Raw genomic sequence first — 21,609 nt, forward strand, 5'->3', positions numbered from 1 at the left:
GGTGGGGAACAGTATAATTGAATTCTTTCTAGAGGATCGGGTCTCAAGGCAGACAAGGGAAATTCAGAGAAAGCCTCTCCCATGCTTTGGGGTAGAAAGAGGGATGAGGTGCAGGAAAGCAGGACAAGTTCAGAGAGACTTTGGTTCTCCTTTAGTTCAAAACACTCCACATGCCAAAGAGCCATGCTTTGCGTATCACTTTCTGAGTCCCAACACCTCCTTTATTGGAAAGAACCCTTGGATTTCAGTTCCAGCTCTGGTATGATCTTGAGAAAATCTCCAGGCCCCTAGTTTTGTCAGCCTGAAAATGAAAATGTTAACCTTGATTAAAGCCTTCAAAAACTGGATTGCGGGGCTGGCCAGTTAGCTCAGTTGGTTAGAATGTAGCCTTATAACACTAAGGTCACAGGTTCAGATCCCCACACCAGCCAGCCTCCAAAAAAGAAAAAAAAAAAGAAAAAGAAAACTGGGTTGCAACGCATTCATGGGGTCATGAATTGAAAATGATGAATCACAACCAACATTTAGAAAGAAAGAGAGGTATAGAGAAAGAAAGAAAAAAGAAATAGATAATAGAAACTATCAGATTATATCACACATATTGTATCATTTCATGACATATTTGTTGTATGATTGTGTATGTGTCATTGTGAGTTAGTGTATGGGGGTTTCAGTGTAAAACGTTTTTCTTACTTGGATTTGTCACCAGCTTGGATGTTCTCTAATGACTTTCTCACCTCAGCTTTATCTGATTCTCCTAGGAGATGATGTCTTTTATTCACGTAGCTCAGTACAGTTGTACTTTGAGATTTTTCACACAGTGGAACATAAAAGCTTATTTTTTCCCCATTCTTACCAGATGACTGAACTAAAAGACACCTGCACAGTTCCCCAGGTTTAAAGCAAAGAAATCCTTGATCCTTGGGTGGTAAATTTGGAAAGGTAACAGCAGTCAAGGCCAAGAAGCTTTCCTTGTGTGAGAGGTGGCTCTGGCATGATAGCCCGAGTGGGCATGAAGGTAGATAACTGGAGCTCTGGGTGGGCTATGCAACCCACGTCTGAGGGGTATAAAGACAGAGGGGAGGGGCAGGGAGACTGAGGGCAGCTCCTGTGCTACCAACTATAGGAGAAGCTGCCAGCCACTGTGGCTTGACACTCAGTGTCTGTGACAGAGCCAGCCTGAAGAGGTAGGAAGAACGATCTCAAGAGGCTACCTTTGGGGTGGGGGGTGGGTGCTCTTAGTGAATATGGGAATGATCTCTCGGAGCCTTTTATCCCTTAGCAAGCCCCAAGCTTCCTACCAGCATGCTAACCAGGAGGTCTTATAATACCTGAAGAACTCCTGAGTGCACAAGCAGAGGGAGGGAATAAAAGGTGAGGACAAAATTCTATTTACCGGCTCCACGGGCCATTCCCTCCACTGGTTCTCAAGGATTAGGATGCTGAGAACAGTCAGCAACTGCGGTCCTTATACTCTTCCCTCCCCTTTGTTCACTGGGATGGGAGGGACAATAAAACGGCAGGCTTGAGAGACTGAAGGGCTGGTCAGAGATTTCTCAGGCAGCTTTTTGAAACATTTGAAGGAGCCGGTCCATGCTATTGTTGTAGTAAAATAGAAAGCGGAACTATTCTCCTTTTGCAAAAAAAAAAAGAAAAGAAAAGAAAAAGTAAAAGAAAGACACCCCCTCCCCCAGCATCTTCAGGAGGCCTCTGGACTCAAGCCATTAACATGGTAATACCATCCTGTTTGCATCCTCTTTGTCCATCCTGCATTTGTCTGGGATGCTGGCCTCTTGTGGCTGGGCCCTAGACCCCAAAAGGAGAGGGAGCTCACAGCCACCAGCTTCCTGATAGTTTGGACTCTGAGAGGGGCCAGGTCCTGGGCAGAGGGAGAGTTCAGCCCCTTTGTGCAACTGAAGTGGGAAAGATGGGGGTGGGGAAGGAGCCCGTGAATTCATTTTCCTTTTGTCCCCAAAGTTTACTGTGAAAGTCCCAGTGCCCACCAAGGGGAAAAGCTTAGAGGTTTGGCTAGCCCGGAGTGAGTGCCAGGACCTTGTGGAGAGGGAAAAGCAGGAGTTGGCTTTGGGCATCTGCTTTAATGGGGTGGGCCTACAGAAGCACCTGGCTGCAGAAGGGAAGGGAGTTTACAATGAAGTCCTACTTGACCCACATCTGTTGTGGTCGTGTCCTTTGTTTCCTCAGCAAGCCTCACATGTTGTGCTACCCAGAGCACAGCTGGGATTCAAGGCTGGGAATAAGACTAATTGAAAGCAGCCAGGCTGTGTTGCTGATGCTGCAGGAGGCCTAGAGAAAGCCCAGGGCCTAGCTCTCCCGGAGCCATCCTGGTCTTCCTGGGGCTCATGGAAATAAGTGCTGTCGACTTGGTAAAGTATATCCCAAATAAGGGGCTGGTCTGGGAGAATGAAGAGCTGTATTCAGCCAGGCCCCTCTTTTACTGTATACTCTCTTTTTCCTCAGAAATCTAAGAAGCATTTGAAAAACAAAAGCCAGGTTGTTTTGAACAGGACAAAGAATGGCTTAGTTTCTCAGTAAGACAGTGTTTCTAATATTGTTGTTACAACATCAAGGTCAGGTAAGACAGGTTGAATTTGGATTCTGGTGCTGACCTCTATCAGTTTAGGTTTAAATGAGCAGTATAAGCCTTCGGATGGGCTGGGAAACCTCAGAGGCCAGGTCACCCTGAGATAGGTCCAGGGAAGGTGCTGGAAGTGAAACTAGTTTCCTGTTTCTTCAACCACAGTATAGGGACCCACAAGAAACCAGAAAACAAAGAAACAATGAGTTTTTTTTAAGAGTTGGAAAGCTATGTGCTTCATCTTTCTTGCTTTGCTTTTACAATCAAGAATGGTTTGTTTGATTGCCTTTTGAAGTAGATCGGGAGAGGCATTAATCTCCTCTATTTGTTCCCTTGTCACAGACTTCGGTTAAATTCTTCCACCCCATTTTCTTAGTCCCTGAGCCAACTGGAAGATTTATTGAAAAATTCTTTCCCCCCAAATATCACCATCTGAGTTCATCAGATTTCTGTTTGGATAAGTAACCCATCTAAATGTTTTATGCCTGGTGAGCACAGAGTGACCCAAAAGATTCTCAATCTGTTTCCATCCAGGTACAGAGGTGTCTGCATGGTCAAATACCACCCACACACCTGGCACAGCCTGGCATTCTTGTAGGAGTCTGGGCAGAGAGCACTGGGATTCAATGGAGCAAAGAGAGTGAACTCCTCTCCCAGAGGTCACAGAGAAGAGGGCAGAGTGGGCCTGTCACATTGTCCTCGCCTGCCAGGTGCCAATGCAGCCTCAAAAATTTTGTGCAGGCCAACGCATTGTCCTTCACTGCTCTGCCTGCCTCTTGGTGTGGGGCTTACCAGGAGGAATGAGGAGGGACTCCCGTCTGCCCAGTGCTCTTCTCTTTTAGCAGTCACTTTGCATCCCTCCCTCCATGGCATCCTCCGGCACTGGCCCTCTGCTTTGTCCACTTCTTTTCCTCTGGCTCTGAGCCTCAAAGAGAGATTCTGTTATGAATGTGGAAAAATATTTTTAATTCAGAAGAGTACAAAAAAACACAAAATAAAACCCATGAAGCTAACGCCCAGAATTAGCAAATATGAAAATTTTGTCCCATTTGTTTCAAATTTTTTCTTTTTTTACTTTCTTACATTGAGTATAAGGGATTTTTTATTTTAATTGAAGGAATGAAACTTGACAAAGTTCAAAACTCCTTTGTGCCTATTCCTAGTCCCTTCCCTCCCCACCCCACACTCCTCCACAGAGGTAAAAGCTTTCCAGGGTTTGATATATATCCTTCTCCTCCATTCTTAAATACTTTTCCACATATATGTAAATCCACACATCATATAATGATTTATTTTGAGAGCATCCTAAAATTTGCATAAATGGTTTATCATACATATTTCACAACTTGCTTTTGTCACTGAACATTATGTTTTGGTGATATATCCACAATACCTATAGATCATGTCCTTTCACTTTATTTTAGGTATCCATATCCATTGTATGAATATACCACGTGTTATCCAATCCCCTATTTATGGAAATTTTGATTATTTGTAACTTAAAGAATTTCACTGCACATGTCTCTTGGTATGCAGGTGGGAGAGTTTCTCTAGGTATTTGTCAAGAATGGAATAACTGGTCAGAGGGTATGCACATTTTCATCTTTACTATGTAATCCCAAATTGCTTTCCAAAGAGGTTTACCAATTTACACTCCCTCTGGAGGTAGTGGACCAAGTTCTATGCAGCTGTGTGTAATTATGTTTGTTGTCATGTTTCCATGGGTGATCTTCTTATGCATTCTTCATGCATGCCTGTCATTAAAGTCTAAATTTTCCACAGCCTCTAGAAGGATCTTCTGCAGTGTTGTGTGATTTAAGCATGTACTTAGATGATTAACTGATAAAAATTACTTCACTCCTCCTTAAGTTAACTATATACACATCCCAGAAGAGAGCTTTTAGTCTCGTCCATCATCCTACTTTTCAGGTGAGAGAACTGAGTTCCAGAAAGGAGAAGTGATGTTCACTGCCTCAAAATTCGGTTTGTAGCCCATTCCAAGTACTCAGCCTGGACTCCTCAGATTTTAGAAAATCAGAAATAGGTTTGGGTCCCTCATCTTCCATCATGGCAGCCCTAGGGCAACTTACCTCTCAGGCTTTCTGGCCCCTGTTGAGATACTGTGGTTCTGTCCTGCATCTTGAATGCTGAATCTTAAAATGCTAAGTTAAAATGGATCAATCACACTGATGCAACAATCCTTCAAAAAACTCCCTGAGTGTGTGTGTGTTGGGGGCGGGTATAAGTTTGGCTGGGTGAAACCACAGGCTAAATTAACAAGTGGCAGGCAAGATAGAGTTTACTGCTTTCTCACATAGCGCTGCGGAGGAATGCAGTCTAGAGCTGGTAGTATGGCAGCTCAGCTCCAAGTGTTTGTCCAGGGACCCAGGCTGTTGGCTTGTTACTCCATCACACCTAAGATGTTGCCATTGTTATGGTCCAGAATGGCCTAGCATCATGTCCTCCATCCAGGTAGGAGGATTTGTGTGAGAGAGAGAAATGGTGGCAGGAGGGAAAGCATCCCCCGTCCCTTAAGGGTATTAACCAGAAGTTACACACATCATTCCTGCTCATATCATGTTGGCCAGTTTATAGATATATGGCAAGAAAGGCTGAAAATGTAGGCATTAATCTGGGTGGCCATGCACTTAGCTAAATTTGGGGAGTTCTATTATTGTGAGAGAAAAGGAGATAATGAATATTAGGTGATACAGCCCTTTCAGAGGAGTCCATTGCAGAGATTAGGCCCCAGGGTGCAGTAGTACAGACCTTAGGGCCAGGCTTGTTGCACATTAGAGTTATACTCTTGAAATGCACCATAAATTTTATATGTGTTAAAAGTGGTATCAGGACCCTCTTTGGTTCCAGAGTCTAGAGCAGAGGAGTAGGGTATCACAACCAGTTATTCAACCAAGGATCAGCACCCCAAAATCTTGTTTTCCTCTCTCAAAACAGAATCTCCCTCAAGGAAGAACTTTTCTATATGTTCTTATATGTTTCCTATAATGTTTTACAATTATACAGTATGCAAAGAGGAAACTTGAATGAGAGCTACTAGTGCTTATGGCACAAGGCAGAGTATAAACTTGGGTCCAAAGTCATTGGCCAAACACATTTTCTTTCCAAAATGTTTTTTCCTATCTTTGCTTTTTTTTTTTTTTTAAAACATGGAACAGAATGTTAATAAGGTAATAAAGAAAAACTTTATTCCAAGGCCTGGACTAGAGTTCAATCAGTTCCACACTCCTCTTTTAGAATCTGGAAGCCATCTGGCTATCTTTGCAGAGTTAACAATTTGCATTTGTGAAAATGTCCAGGTAATAATATAAAAAGATGTTAAATCAATTCAGGTTGTTGATTTTCTTTGAAAATATCTTCCAAAAGGACTTGGTGTTCTTTCTGGAATATGACTTAAGGTCCATTTCGCTGAGTTCAGTTCAGCAAGTATTTGTTGAGCATCTACTGCTTGCAAAGCATGGTGCTCAGGACTCAGGGGATATACGGTTGGGAAAAAAAAAAGATCCCTCCCTTTTAGTAGCTCAAAATCTAGTTAGGGGAGATGTGGTTAAATAAGTTTAATCAAAAGCACACTGTTATCTAGGTTCAAACAATGGGATATGGAAGTATAAAGGAGGTAGACTCATTCCAACTAGGACGACTAAGGAAGGTTCCTGAGAGTATGTGGGGCTTGAACTGGACTTCAGTTCCTGAATACTAAAAAAACTGCATTCCATTGTCTCTTGACAGCGGCCAATTTCTTTTGCCGTTTGAGAATAGATTTGGGGACTCTAGGGAATGCTGATTAGTTCCATCACCAATGCTGATTAGTGATGAATGTTGAATCATGCTGACTAATGTGTTCTAAATGGATTGACTCAACAATAAAGAGAACGTTGAGAGTCAAGAGTTCAGATCCTGAATTTCACCGCATGTTGAAGTGTAAATCACTTAGCCTCTTAGTGCTTTTTTTTTTTTCTTGGTCAATTAAAATGTGCTCATGATGAGAATCCAATAATTCACCTTGACTAGTAAGTGCTTTACAAACCTCAAGGATAACAGAAATGCTTAACAACAACTACTGGGGCAGGCTTATGCAACCCTGGGTTATTCATAGCACATATAGAATCAGAACATCCATCACATGCTGCTCGCTAGCCATGCGAAACTTCTGTTTCCTCATACAGGCCACGAAAACTGACAAACAATGAACTGCGCTCACAAAAACTGACAAATAGAGGAGCTTTTGAAAAATCTTCCTATCTACCTACTGGGGCGTCTGTGTCTTTCTACAACAAATGTCGCCACAGAACCAAGAGCTTGCATTGCATACACAGCTCTTTCTCTCTTTTGACATCTCCCCAGCTAGACTGCTTGAGAACCTGGCCTTCCATGTCCAGATGTTTACTGAATTCTGAAGACTCCCCAAAGGGCCCAAGTTCTTTTGTTGCTCTCCAAATCATTTCCCACAGAGACTGACCAGTGTCCTGAAGGAGCCCTTCAATAGGGAGGATAAATGAAGGCAGATGAAGACATGACCCCCTGAGGCTTGCCCACATCCACTCTAACAAAGGGTCTGAGGCACAACCTTGTAAGGAGTGTTTTGGTCAGCAGCGTCCCTATGAGAGGCCAAGTCTCCCCCACAGGGCTGCTTTCAATGGTTATCATCATAGTAGAAGTATTGGGCATTTGTTAAGGGCTGTGGTGTGCTAGGTGTAGCACAAAACATCTTCTAAATCATAGTCCCTGCCTTTGTGAGGGCTTCCTGGCTACATACAGATGGCAGCTGGCTTTCTCAGGGGAAACTTGGGGGCAGTTGAGAAAGCTGAAGAGGAGCTCCCACTTCTTTGTATGACCTCTTCCTACCCAGTGCAGATAGACTCCCCTTTTGTCTATAGCTTTGGGCAGTCTATCCAGGGCTGTGGGACCTTAACCCATGCCTGTACGGTGTTTCCAGTGTCTCTGGTTTGCAAGGCAGTTACTGGCTTTGTGGGTAACAGGTACGGAGGATTGCTGCTGTAGGGAAAGTTTTATTTAGGTTGCTGGTGGGAAGTTAGTGTGTTTCATGACAACATTTTTTTCAAACTTTCTTGCCCTCTTTCTTTTTTCTTTTAGGCCAACAGAGGCCATAGGTATACTGTGACCTTTGTCTAGAGCTGATGAGGGCGTGATTCGTGAAATGAAACAGGACTGTGCTGCTTGGAAGAAGGAAACGGAAGCCAACATAATGGGGATTAATTAGTTGATTGCTGTTGAGATGGTAACAGATTTACTCATAGACCATTGAGCCAGTGATTTCAGACCTAGCAGGGAAGGTAAAGATGAAGAAGCCATTGTTCGGGTCTCTAGATGTGTAGGGCTGAGGGCTTTGCCTCCATGGGATGTCAACAGCCATAACAATAATAATTTGCACTTATATAGCACCTTTCAACCAGGCACCACAAAGCGGTTTAACCACATTAATTAATTAAAGCCCACAATCCCCCTGGGGAGAGGAGGAGGATGACTAATAAGATTTGTGATTACAAGAGGGAACATTTCCGAATAAAGTATTGTCCACCAAATAAAAAGAGTAGGTGTAAAGGAATCGGGATCTCCAAAGAGTAACTGATTCAGAAATGAAATCATGGAATGACAGGAGGAGACCCGGGTGGGCATGGACGTGGGGGTCTGCTCTTGTGTCAGAGGGAGGTCGATGGCCTCAGAATTCACTGACAGGTTCAGATCCAACTGAGAAGCGGAGCATGTATGGTATTAGTGGCATTTGGAAGGTCATTAGTGGCATAACTATTGTAGTGTAAATCCAAGTTTCACTGGTATATTGTGTATAGCCCTGCAGAACAAAGAGTGAGATTCATGCAGTATTCAATCAAGGATGAAATGATTTCTTTAGATTTAAAGCCCAAAGCTGGGCCAGTTAATTAGCAAATAAATCAACTAGTGACCCATAGGATAATTTAGTCGTTTCCAGTAGAACACCCAGCCTACTTGCTCCTACTGCCATGAAGCTTCTGACTGAAGTATCAGGCTGGGTTTAATGCAAGGTCTGGGGGCTTCAGCCCCTTCAAAGTCAGACATTCAATCTTCCCAGCCTTTGGGACCCCTCTTAGCCAAGTTGTTAGTGACCCCAAGCTGTCCTGTGTAAAATCACTTTGTACGTACTCCCCCTTCCACAATTTTACATGCCTTGGGGCTAGAATCGTCTTATCCCATTCCATGTCTCCTATCAATGCCCAACAGAAGGCTGCTTATTTTTGTACCCTCTTGAGGACATCTCTTTCATCTATAGTTAAGTCATCAAAGGCTTATTGGTTTTGGTTTTGAGTCACTTAATAGGTACCTTTGGCTTAAAAGAAGAAAAAGGTAAATAAACATATATGCTTTTTCTTGTTAATCTGTCTTTTGTTACAGGGGTCTCAGCCATAAACCTTGCAAGAGGTGAGGAAAAGATATCACTCTGTCTCCCCTACCTTAGGAAAGATGTTGTTTGTTCCCTGTAACTCTTTATTTGGTCTCTCTTTACTTTCACTGTCCACTAAGAAAGAAAAGCCAAATGGTTCACACATTAAAATGAGTCACTCAAAAGTGTCTGAAAAAACTAAGAGGAAGACATATCCCAATCGCAAATGTCAAAGACTAAATGGCTTCCTCCTCGACTACTTTTTTTTTGACCCCACTAAACACTAAGACAGTGCTCTACCCACAGTAATTAACAAATCCATACAGTACTCTCCTGCAAACCACACTGCTGGGACAGGACCTATTGCATACTGAGCACTTGCTGCATGTCTGACATTCACTTTACATGCAGAAGCTTATCTAATCCTTCTAACAATCTCATAAGATAGGACTTCATATACTCCTTTACTGAAGAGGAACTGGTGCAAGAGAGTCTTGCTGGAAACGACAGAATGTGGATATGAACCCGTGTAGTCCTGCACCCTCCTGTCTCTCACCCCTTGCCCATGTAGTGTTTCTGTTCACCTCCATTACAACTTCCCTTATTCATCCTCAATTTACTAAAGTACTCAGCACAATACTATTTGCATAGTAGTATAGGAACTCAGTGAATATTTTCCAAATAAACAAATCACTAGGAGCAGTACTGGTGGTTTGATCTTCCACTCTGAGCAGTGGCTGCAGAAGGCCTGGGCAGTGATGCTGAGAATATAGTAGAGGCTCCATCTCTGCCTTCTTCTCATTTCGCCATTACTAAAGATTAGGAGACATGCACAGGAAAGTTGCCCCCAGGGAATGTTCACAAGAAAGAAGACACAGGTGGTATTCTTTCCTGTCCACTGAAAATCTGCCAAACTAGTACCACCCATGAGATGCAAGGAAGGCATCTTGTATTGTTAATTACTTTTACAGAAAGTAATTAACAATATAATTCAGAGATTTTTTTTTTTAGGTATGTGTGTGTGTATATATATATACACACGTGTGTGTGTATGGCAAAGTCCAACTTTGTCTCCCTGATTGTGTTAGACTCCTAGCTATGCTGTTGAGGCAGTGCCGTCCTGGTGAAGATTCAGAAGTGTGTGGACGCTGTCAGCCCACAGAGTGAAGAACGTTTCTGGATTAACCCAAATATGCTGAACTCTGTGCTCAGTGTCTTTTAGGTGGCATGTTTTGAGCTAAGCAAAGTTACTACTCGGAGATAGGACTGTAAAAGTTTGTCCAGCAAAGCCAGGATTGCTAACTGAGAATTCTGGAAATGGAGGATAAGGATTAGGTCATGGGGAAGAAGTGGGTGAAGGCAAGAAGTGTGAAATAGCTGATGCTGGCCTAAAAACTGTGGTCTTAGAACCAGTTGGAAGTGTTATTTTTTCCAAGCTTTAGTTTCATTATCGCTACCATCACTTGTCCTGTGGCTATGGAAGGACTTTATTCCACTCCAAAATCCAAAGAGGCCTCTTCTGTTCAAATGGAAGGTAGGAAGGAGCCATTACATTTCTCAGCTGAATATCCTAAGTGTGAAAAAAAAACCCACCACCTACTTCTCTGAATTTCACTGAGGACAGGGTTCAGATGGGGCACAAATTTTCCAGAACTCCAATAGATCTGGGAGGAGAGAAAACCAGTAAATCACTGGGTATAAGTCAGGACAGAGTTGGTTTTGCTGCCTAACAAACAACCCTCCAAAATCTCAGTGACTTCAGACACAGTTGATGCATGCCTGAGACACTCTCCAAACAAAGCTCTCCTCCATGTGGTGACTCAGTACTGCACTTCAGTATCAACATGCACTTCCACAATTGCCACAATGGGGGAAGAGATGGACTGGGGGGGTGGGGGGATGGGGGGGACAGAAAGAGGTTGAGAAAGAGAGACTGAGCACTGGCAATTAAGTTCTTCACCCAAGAAATGACACACATCACTCTACACTCATGGCCAAGCAGTCACACAGCCACTCCTAACTTGAAGGAGGCAAGAAAAATACAAATACATTCAGGAAGAAAGGAGAACTGGATATTAGCGAACACTTGTAATGTCTGTTACATACTCCTATACCCAGTAGGCTGGAAATAGTTTCCTTCTTTCTTATTCACTCTTTATATACATGAGGGTACTTCAAAAAGTTCATGAAAAAATGGAATTGAAAGATAATACAATTTTTCCATGAATTTTTTGAAGACTCCATGTAACTTTTGCTTGGATAACCTGCCATATATCCAAGATTTATGGGATAGTGTTGAGGAAGGGAGACCAAATAGTTTTGCAGCCCATTTTAGTCCACAGGTGACCTTTCTGAAAAAGAGAAGTAGCCAGGAAAGACCAGTTAACTCTGGGTACTTTTCCTTTAGAGCTATGAGACACTAATTACCGTGGGAAAGGATAATGGGTTAAAGGGAGCCATGGCCTGATTTCAATAATACACTTAAGATGGAACAACAGTTTTAGCTGCCCAGGACCATCATGCTTTGTATGAAAAGGCTTCTGGAAATGTGCCCTTCCCGTTCCATTCCTCTTCTTGTTACCAGACATGATTCAAATCCCCTCTAAGCCCAGCCCTGCAATGTTTCCAGAAAGCAGCTCTCCTTGCAGAAGAGAGAAAGAACTTTCCCTTATTATTCTTCCAATAATGAATTCCTGCTCTGAGTGGTCTGCCTCCATGTGTTTTCAGTCAAGTGCTGATGGCAGTCTTGCCAGGGGACATTTCCAAGAGACTCTGGCCATAAGAGATGAAGTCTCATATTAACAAGAGCTGGTCTTGGTTTTCCTTCCAGTTTAGCACTCCTGAGCCCTGAAATCAAAGTTGAGAATAATTCATGAGATCTTGTTGGTGAACCAACATGGCCACCATACCTCACACCTCTTTGTTCCTTTAACCAGGTAAAAATTCGCGGTTTTAAAGCTTTCCTCAAAGAAATTTGTGGACCTGGATTTTAGTAACTTAAAAGGGACTTGACTTTCTCAGACCAAACCACTTCTCTGTAGATGCCAAGACTTCCTTTCTTCAGGACTCAAGCACAGTCTTGGCCTACCCCTCACATCATAAGAACAAAGGGAGGAATCCGGTCACACCATTTCCTGCTAAAACCTAATCTCAAGTACAAAGCTGCCTCCAAGTAAGCTATGGTGGTAGGCATGTTTGCTAAGGGAGCCGGCCTACCGTTGTCCCCAGGCAAGTATCTTCAGATAATTCCGTTTTCAACGTACCTACATAGAACTTGTAAAACTCTTAGTTATAGTTGGAAAGAAGAGTCGTGATTCCCTCAGGTAAAAGGCGGCCAGATGTCGTTAAGGATACAGGTGGCGTGGAGCTGGAACGTCTTTAGGACGGGAGGCGGCTCTGGGAATTCACTATCCTGGTGCCAGCTTCTCTCCGCATGCCTGCCGCAGGCTACTGCCTTCCAGCAGACCGTCCCACACACTCTGCTCCCCCCACTCAAAACTGCAGTTTGCTCCTGGTGTCTCCCGCTCCTCCTCGGCCTTTCAACTTCCGTTCCCATTGGCTTTTTCCTTTGTTAAAATTCCTGAGAGAATCTGATTGGCTGAGGCTCAGCTCATTGGTTTGTCTCAGACAACATAATTGGTCGCTAGCTGGCCAATCAGTTGTGGGCTGAGGAAGCTGCTGCAAACATGGCCGCCTGGCTCACTGCAGGCGGGCGCGAGGCCGTTTACGTGAGAGGCCGGAAGGGGGAGGCAGGGAGGAGCACTGAACCCTAACTGGGCTGCAGCAGAGGCACCTGTTCTCTCTCTCGCTTCTTCCGCCCCTTCACACTGCACACCTGGCCTCCTCCTGTCCCTGCTCATCCCCCGATCCCTGACTCCAGTATCCTACTTCTCGCCCTGCCGAGGTCCCCAGAGGTAGAGGATCGGTGAGTAGGGAGGAAAAGCTCCTTAGATTTATTTATTTAAGAATGTGAGGAAGATTAGGGAGGACTGGAAATAAAACCTTTTAGGTAAAGAAAATCCTGGTTCCCACCGTGTGACCCAGGTAAAGCAATTTTCCTTTCCGCAAAACCAAGCATCAGCAGAAGCAAGAAAAACTTCCCATGAGGAACCTGATCAAGCAAGCGGGAAGAGACTCTCTCTTCACTGATCCCTAAGACCTCTCCTCACTGGAAGTTCCTCACCAATCTTCATCATGTTTTTGGAAGACTAGTCGTGTGTGGTTCACTCTGTTTCAACTGAGTCCGAGAAATTGTGCTTCATCTGAATTCACACATCATCCAGAGGACTAGGGGAAAATTGAATTGTGATACTAGGCTTTAGCCTTTATTCTTTAGATACCATCGCCTTTATACCTCATCATGTGATTAAAAGCCCAACCTACCTCTCTGTGTTCAAATTTCAGTATTTCCATATTCTTTTTCATGGACATGAGGCTAGGAGTGAAGTAGAGGCAAATCTCAACATCTGGGTTTTCCTGCCCTTTCCTGAGCTCCGAGTATGTCAATATTGATAAATCATTGGTCATACTTTGCCCTGTGACTGACACTTTCATCTACTAAAATCGCAACATTTCTCTAGGAGCCGATGGTGGCAGAGAAGGTAACTCTAATGTTATTTCTAAATCTGCTGCTGTGGGATTCTAGAGTCAATACCTCTGGATCGCTTCCCAATCCCTGCTCACTTCATTTAGAATCTGAGATTGAAGTCTATTGCCATTGGCTGTGCTGTGGGGCCCGAGAACTCATCTGGGGTTTGTCCAGCCTCTCACGCCAACCCTGTCATCCGAACTCCACAGTCATTACCAATCTAACAGCTTGAAAGTTGATGCAGAGATGAAGCAGAAGCCAGTTTGGCTTTCTCCCAGCTCTCTAGGCCCCTCCGGGGTTAATCAGCAACCACCTATCTTTGTGTCAATAACATAAACCTCTTTAACTAGAACACCTGGTGGAAACCCATAGGAAGGCTTAAGATGAGGCAAATCTTGCAGTCATTATTCTGACCATCACTCTGTTTAAGCTGGACTCAGAATCTCCGATAAAAACAGCTTGCTAGGGCTGAGCCCGTGGCGCACTCGGGAGAGTGCAGCGCTGGGAGCGCAGCGACGCTCCCACCACAGGTTCGGATCCTATATAGGAATGGCCGGTGCGCTCACTGGCTGAGTGCCGGTCACGAAAAAGACAAAAAAAACCCCCAAAAAAACAGCTTGCTAAACCCAACAAACTAGATGGATGGACCTATAGCTCTCTATTCCTTGAGCTACCTTCAGTTTTACTAATATTTTCCATGCCTGCATCTCAGCTCCAAAGTCTCCTGATGCTATAAACTTTAAGCAACATCTCCCCATTTCAGACACACAGAGTTCAGGAAAATGGCCGAGTTCCTCTCACTGGTGGAATTCTTTTAGTGGTATCTTCCAGGCCCTTTCCCCACCCCCACAGCCCATCCTGATCATGGTGTTCACACCACTAGAGAAATCATAGATCTTCTTAACAGCAATTACTGACAACTTCTCTTAGTAGCCAACCCAGATGGCTTTGGGTGTTAGATTATTTCCTGTACAGGGAAAAGGGGAGGTAGATGGAAAAGATGGGCAGAGGGCACATGGAAAATAGTTCCCTGATGTATCAGTCTGCTCAGGCTGCCATAACAGAATACCACAGATTGTGTGGCTTAAACAACAGAAATGTATTTTCTCACGGTTCTGGAGGCTGGAAGTACAAGATCAAGGTGCCAACAGGTTTGGTTTCTTCTAAGGCCTCTCTCCTTGGCTCGCTGATGGCCACCTTCTCTCTGTGTCCTCACATGGCTTTTAATGTCTCTTCCCCTTCTTATAAGGACACCAGTCCTATGGAATTAGGACCCCACCCTTATGACCTCATTTGACCTTATTTACTTCCTGTTAAAGGCCCAAACTTCAGATACAGTTATATTGGGGGTTAGTGCTTCAACATATGAATTTCAAGGGGATACGGTTCCGTCCATAATACCTGCCATAACTATTTTCCTCAACAGATCATCTCCCATCCTCTGATGCTGCTCTTCTAATTTGAGTGGGAGAAATACTAGCTTTGTAGTCTTGTGCAGTTACGTACATAACACACAGGGTTGTTGGAAGGATGAAATTAATTAATATATGTAGGTCCCTAGAACAATGCCTCCTGCCTAGTAAGAAAGCAGTAATTGTAAGCTGGTGTCATTAGCATCACAAAACCTCTCAGTTTCCTCATCTGTAAAATGGGGACAACACTTGACTTTCCTATCCCCCAAAGGATTGTTGTGAGGGTAAAAGAAGAATATGTATGAAAAACCTTGAATAAATGTGCACATTGCTATGAAATACACCAGGCATTACTTTTGTCACCTTCCCTGTAAATGAAGCAGAGCCGTCCCCAGTGCTGGAGTGGGAATCCCTAGGAAGAGCAGGAGAGTACTAACGAGAACTGGTCCTTTTTTCTTCAGAGGGCCATTGCCTGTTTTGTTTTCTTAGAACTTGGTGAGTCTTTTTTTTTTTTCTTCTTTTTCTTATGAAAGTTTTAAACATTCAGAAAAGTAGAGAAAATAGCACACTGAACACTGAAACATCCTTGTCTAGATTTAATAATTGTTAACATTTTACCATAAGTGCTTCACTTGGTGAGTTTTCCTGGCAGATATGTGGGAAGGGAATATGGCAGAGATGTGGTCAGGAAGTGGGGTGAATTGAGCACAGTGGTACTGAGTGGGAGAGCTGAGAGCTTTAACCACCTCAGCCACTACTTGTGGAAAGGAACCCCCCAAGAAGGGATTTTTGTGCAGCAGAGTTTGTCATAGACAATACATTGTTACGATCTTAAGTAAAGTGGTATAAATGGGATAATAGAAATGATTTTACTACTTTTAAGATTTCAAATTATTGTTATTTTTAAGGTTTTAATTTTTTGCAAAGAAAATGATTCATGTATTACTCATGTAATTGAAAATTTAATATTTTAGAGAGGCTTTCGATGTGGAAATCCCTCTGTGATGAAGAACTAAGGAGTTGGAACTGGTGGATCTGTAAGAAGCCTGGTAAAAATCATGGTGACAAAAAGAAATGTAGGTTACTAAAAATGAAAGGTTTTAGGAGCAGAAACACTCTGATTAAAATAAAATATATGCAAATTATAAATGGTTTCTTTCTGGTAAATTATCAAAAAGATTCTGTAAGACACATTGCCTCTTTCTCAATATCAAGTATTACTGCATTTAAATGCTAACACATCTCCCTCGAAAGGATGACTTACAAGGTGAAAGCAACTAAACTTTGCTTTAAAGTTCTATTATTCAGACTCCTCATTAATTTAAGCTGACATTCCTTCTCAAGCGGGGCAAATCATCAAAGCTTTATTGTATTGAGAACCTTGAATTCAGCCACAAAGAGTGTGGGGTACGGAGAGAGACCATGGGCAGGGGGAGGGTGGAGAGCTCCCACGGCCAAAAGAAGGCAGGGGAGGGGAGGAAGGCCCAGGAAGGACAGCACAGGGAAACAGGGTAGTGTGGGGAGGCCACGGGGAGACGGCAGGGGTTAGGTAAAGGCAGAACTGTCCCTTGAGCCTCTGCCAATCAACACGGTAGAAGCAAAACCAGCCTGCAACTTTGCAGTTGCAAATTTTTCTTCAGAGTAAGGATAAAAAGAGAGGTAGAGAATAAGGAAAGGGACAATGTTCCCTTTCTTCCTTCATTCAGGTGCCTCTTGAATCTCCTTACCCGTAACACTCTGCCTAGTGGCCCAACGCCTGCCAGAGACACCCCAACCCCACCCCCACCAGCAGACCCTGGGGCCTGTAGCCATAGCCCTGATCATCAGACAGCATCTGGCCAAGTGGCATCTCCACCCAGGCCCCCAGCACCCTTTTGGGTGTGATTGACTATGGGATATGTGGTGTGCGATGTACTGGGTGGAATGTGCTGGGTTCATTGCTGAGGCATAAGGCAAGAAAAGATCTTTTGAAATGCAAGGGCATCATCCACAAACTTTCATTGACCATCTATGATTTATAACTAGAATATAATAAGATTTACAATGTGATCTTTAAAGCCTAAGGAAAAACTGGGTTTTTTCAATGTGTAACTTTGATAAGTAAAATATTAATTTCAAAATCCAAAGTAGTCTCAGATGGTCTTTTCTCTACACCAAAACAATCCTTGAGGACACACGGACACTGTGGAGCAGACAGCTCCTAGTGTCCAGGAACCCATCCTAGACAAGCTGGGGAGGGGGGACCGCAAGAATTCAATCCCCAGTCCTCCACCTTCCACCTCTGGGTCCTCAAAGAACGACTGTAACCTCCCCAAGTCACAATTTTGCAATGTATAAAATGGGAATAGAAATAATCCGCCTAATCTTCATGCCAAGGGGCCTGTGTGGATGGCGGTGTAGATAAATGGATGGTTTTCCAACCTTCACTGAAGGTCTGAGGCTGGGTTACTGCAATGATCCTTTCTCTGGCTTTAAGACGTAGATTAGGTCACACCATTCCTCTGCTCACAACTCTGAAGCTACTGTCTTTTCACTCAGACTGAAAGCAAAATCCTTCCACTGGCCTATAAAGCCCCACGTGCCTGGCAGCACCTGCTTCCCCATCAATCACCCTCTTACTGCTCCCCTCACCTCCTGCTCGCTCACCTGCTGCAGCCACCCAGTCTCCCAGCCCTTCTCCCCATTGCCAGGCACTCCTGCCCCTCAGGGCCTTTGCACTTCTGAAAACGTTGCTGGAATTCTTTTCCCCCAGCAAGTCCCGTAACCAACTCCCTCCTTCCTTCCCCCAGATATTGCTATGATTCTCTCACTTCTAAGTTTTTGCTAAAATATCACCTTCCCCATGAGTCCTATCCTATTTAATATTGCAGCCCACTGTCCTTACCCCCATCCTGCTCTCCTTTGAGCAGGATGATGTGATAAGCACTATGGCCATATGACATAATAAATAGCTCGCTGTGTTGACTGCTCATTGTGTGTCTTCCTGCTGCAATATAAACACTGGCGGGCAGGCATCTTTGATTTGTTCACTGATGTGTCCTAAGCACCTAGAGTAGTGTCAGGCACATTAATGACGCTCAATAAATACACTGGATCTTTCTGAGTGGTCCAGGATATAAAACCAGTAAAAGAAGGGCTGCTCCAGTTGAAGGGAAGTATGAGTTCAAAATCCCTCCCACCATCCCTGCAGGCTTTCCGTGGAATAACTCTGGCTTCAATGAGCGAGTGAGAAAACTGCAGGCATTTGTTCTCATGTGTGAAACCAATTTTGAAGCTAAAGAGTGCTGTGTAATGGCAGGTCTGAAGGCCTGGCACAATGGTTTGCACAGAGCAGGTGCCTAGTTGGTACAGGTAGGAAGGGAAATAACATGTGTTGAGCATCTACTATATGCTAGGCAGTGTTGGTGCCTGGCGCCCTACGTAAGTGATCTCATGAAACTGTCAGATGTTTCACCATCATCTCTCCAGTACCTCATACCAGGGCTGGCACAGATTGGTGCTCAGTAAATGCTCACTTATTTCCCTAACAACCCTGTGAGGCAGGTATTATTATCCCCATCTTGAAAGGGTCCAAGGTTCAGGTTTAGATAGTATGCTTAATGTCACCCAGCTAGTGAGTGGCAGAGCCAGGATTTAAATTCCTCTCAGACAAGCCCCAGTCACTCTGGTTCTGAGAGAGAATGCAGGTTACATTATCCCTCCGAGCTGCCCTCAAGCAGACCTGTGTCCTGGCTGCACCAGGAAATGAGGGAGTAGTATGTCTTTCTCCACCTGGACTCACTTTCTCCCTTTGTGCAGGTGGCCCACCTGGAGGGGTCACCTGCCACCTTTTGATTAATGGGCCTGCCTTTCCCACCCTCCCTGGCTGGATAACCCCAGAGTTAGCAGCAGTTCATCTTGAATCATAAATCAAATTCTGAAAGACATTGCAGCTTTGTGCTCAAAATCTCCCTAGAATTCAAATTCTTCGTTAATGACATTTGCTTATGAGTACAATGATGGGTTTATCAAGTCCCCCTTGTAAGAAGGAGGTGGATGTTATCTGCTGGTTTCTCCCTGACCCCTACAAAAATCAAAAAACAAAAACATCCCTAGTAAGCCTATTTATTGTAGCTAGAATTCCCCTGAGGACCTCATACTTAGTTTCCACTCTGGCCATTTAAGGAAAAGCCCTTATCTATGTTGCCAGTTGACATAGATAGAAATCATTTATAACTAGCACATTCTTTGTGCTTTCCATATGCCCACTGTTAGCTGGGATTTTATTTCTCAGCCATTGCTGAAGTGTGGCATGCCAGCTATTTACACTGTATAGGGACAAAACAACCTAATATATGCCCCAGACCTATTTTATGGAAGCTGACAACTCTAGCCCAGGGAGAAAACATCTCCATAAATCTTCTGATGCTTTATGCCGGGTTCAATTTTCTCTTGGGAACTTTTGAATTTGTTTCAGAATTTTCTTTAGAGGAAATGATGAACTATAGATGGTTTTCATTTCTCTGTGCTTTTTTACTTCATCTAGAATCAACATTGGCTTTTAGAATTGATTCTCCTCAGAGACTCTTCCTGGCGTTTTTATGTTCAAAGATTCCAGATTAGAGATGCTGAGATTCAACTGAGTGTCAGAAACAACTGATTCTACCAGTATTGCTCTATTTGCAAAAAGCTGGGGGTCTTATGTACTGGAGGACCTTCTAGCCTCATCCAGAAAATGCCAGGAGCATCCCCCAGTCACTGGAACAGCCAGAGGTGCCTATAGGCAGTATTTCAAGTACCCCTGGTTGAAAGCACCAATGGAAATATCTCTGAAAGATGATGAACTGGAGGCAAATATAGGCGGTCCCTGACTTACGATGGTTCGACTTATGATTTTTTGACTTCACAGTGGTGTGGAAGTGATACAAATTCAGTAGAAACCATGGCCCAGTACAGTATTCCATAAATTACATGAACTATTCAACACTTTATTATAAAATAGGCTTTGTGTAAGATGATTTTGCCAAACTATAGGCCGATATAAGTGTTCTGAGCATGTTTAAGGTAGGCTAGGCTAAGCTATCATGTTTGGTAGGTTAGGTTTATTAAATGCTTTTTTGACTTAATATTTTCAACTTAACGATGGGTTTATTGGGATGTAACCCCATCATAAGTCAAGGAGCATCTGCACCACTAAGTTCTGCCATCAGTGAGGGGTCAGTATGCCGCATAGGCTCCGCCCCTCCCAGTGTGAGCTGCTTCCTATCTGTGTTGCCTTCAATGAGCCTTGTTTGTTCAAGTTGTCTTGGTGAACATTTACTTTCATCTCTGATTTCTCCCATATAGAAATGGGGGCAGTGGAAAGGAGAGAAGGAAATACTGAAATTCTCCCTGGGCCCATATCCTTCTAAGAAGGGCCCTGTTATCTGGAATGACTTTTAAGTTTTTTTCCAGTTAACAATTGGGAGGGTTTACTAAATGTAGGTTCCCAATCCCAACAACCAGAATCTGGGATAAGAGATAGAAATAGGGACAGAAATAAATGGATTCATCGGGAACCAAACATTGGTCTGCAACCGGTGAGTCTTCTTCACCTCGACCCCACATCAGTAGTGACTTGCTTGTACATCCCTGAGTACCACTCATCTGCCCTACAATGCATAGTGGGTTCTCTCTGATTTCTAGAAGTATTGAATTCCTTGCAAGCTGCATGACCAGAGCCAGGATTTTCTAGTAGGGCAAGGATTATATAAACTCCCTGGACCCTGGAAGAATGTGGCTATAAAGAACATGGCTGTCTATCAAGAACCATCCAGAGAGGCTGTCAGATGAATCACTGTGTCTATTCTTCTTGCCCTGCTCCTTGTTTCTCTTGGGCATGATCACCACACATGCCAACACCCAAACTCACAGACCATCCATTCCAGCCCTGCATCCTGCCCGCCCATCTTGCTGGGGAGTGCTCTCTGAAGCTCAGTGCATCCTGTTTGTTCAGACCCCTTTGTCTTCCACTGGAGCAACAGGGAGAGAGGATTCCTCTGAGTCCCTTTGCTTTTGGCTTTGAAATCAGATCCTGGCACACCTGATTACACTGAATAGCTGGAAATGGTAAGGATGTCCGATGGCAGAGGGCTCTTGTTTCAACCTTTGCACGCCAGGAAGGCAGGGGGCTGGATCTCCTCTTTGGGGCTGTGCTGGAGGAGGCAGGATGCTCTGGCAGAAAAAGCAAACAGTGTAATTGAAGGGAAATTCACTTGAAAGGGAACTCAGAATACCATAGTTCTTCCAGCCACACATAAGCCGTCCCTGAAGACATAAAGTGGGGCTTAGACTCAGTCTTTTCATATATCCCTAGATGGGAAATATTCAGTTCCAGTAACCCTTGGCAGAAATGGTTACTGTCCTGCTTTTTCTGTAGACTCCAAAGCCGTGACAAAGTGGAATAAATAGTGACCTACTCTCCCCCACCCCCACCACAGTGAAAAGCTCAGCAGGCATTATAGCATTAAAGGGCAGCCCTCAGCCTCGACACACTGCCTCCTTTCCAGTAGAAATGCTACTCTGCTGCACTAGCCCACTGGCTTAAAGAGTCCTTATGAAAATTCCACACACAAAAAAGGCATAAAGAGCAACCATG

General features: G+C 43.9%; 1 protein-coding gene across 9 annotated transcripts in view; it reads left to right on the forward strand.

Moving 5' to 3' along the window:
• Positions 1 to 21,609, forward strand: part of RAD51B (RAD51 paralog B) — a 632,106-nt gene that overhangs the window by 588,296 nt on the left and 22,201 nt on the right. For 2 of the 9 annotated variants that reach the window (XM_063089291.1, XM_063089295.1), the window contains one exon: positions 7,709 to 8,915. The exons of 6 other annotated variants lie outside the window; for them this stretch is intronic. In XM_063089291.1, coding sequence (XP_062945361.1) covers positions 7,709 to 7,725 — 17 coding nt within the window. In that variant the 3' untranslated portion in view covers positions 7,726 to 8,915. Of the gene's footprint in view, positions 1 to 7,708; positions 8,916 to 15,967; positions 16,038 to 21,609 lie in introns of those variants that run through there. One more of the 9 variants, XM_063089294.1, reaches the window with a different exon arrangement.

This window comes from Cynocephalus volans, chromosome 3, assembly GCF_027409185.1.
Source record: "Cynocephalus volans isolate mCynVol1 chromosome 3, mCynVol1.pri, whole genome shotgun sequence".
NCBI lineage: Eukaryota > Metazoa > Chordata > Mammalia > Dermoptera > Cynocephalidae > Cynocephalus > Cynocephalus volans.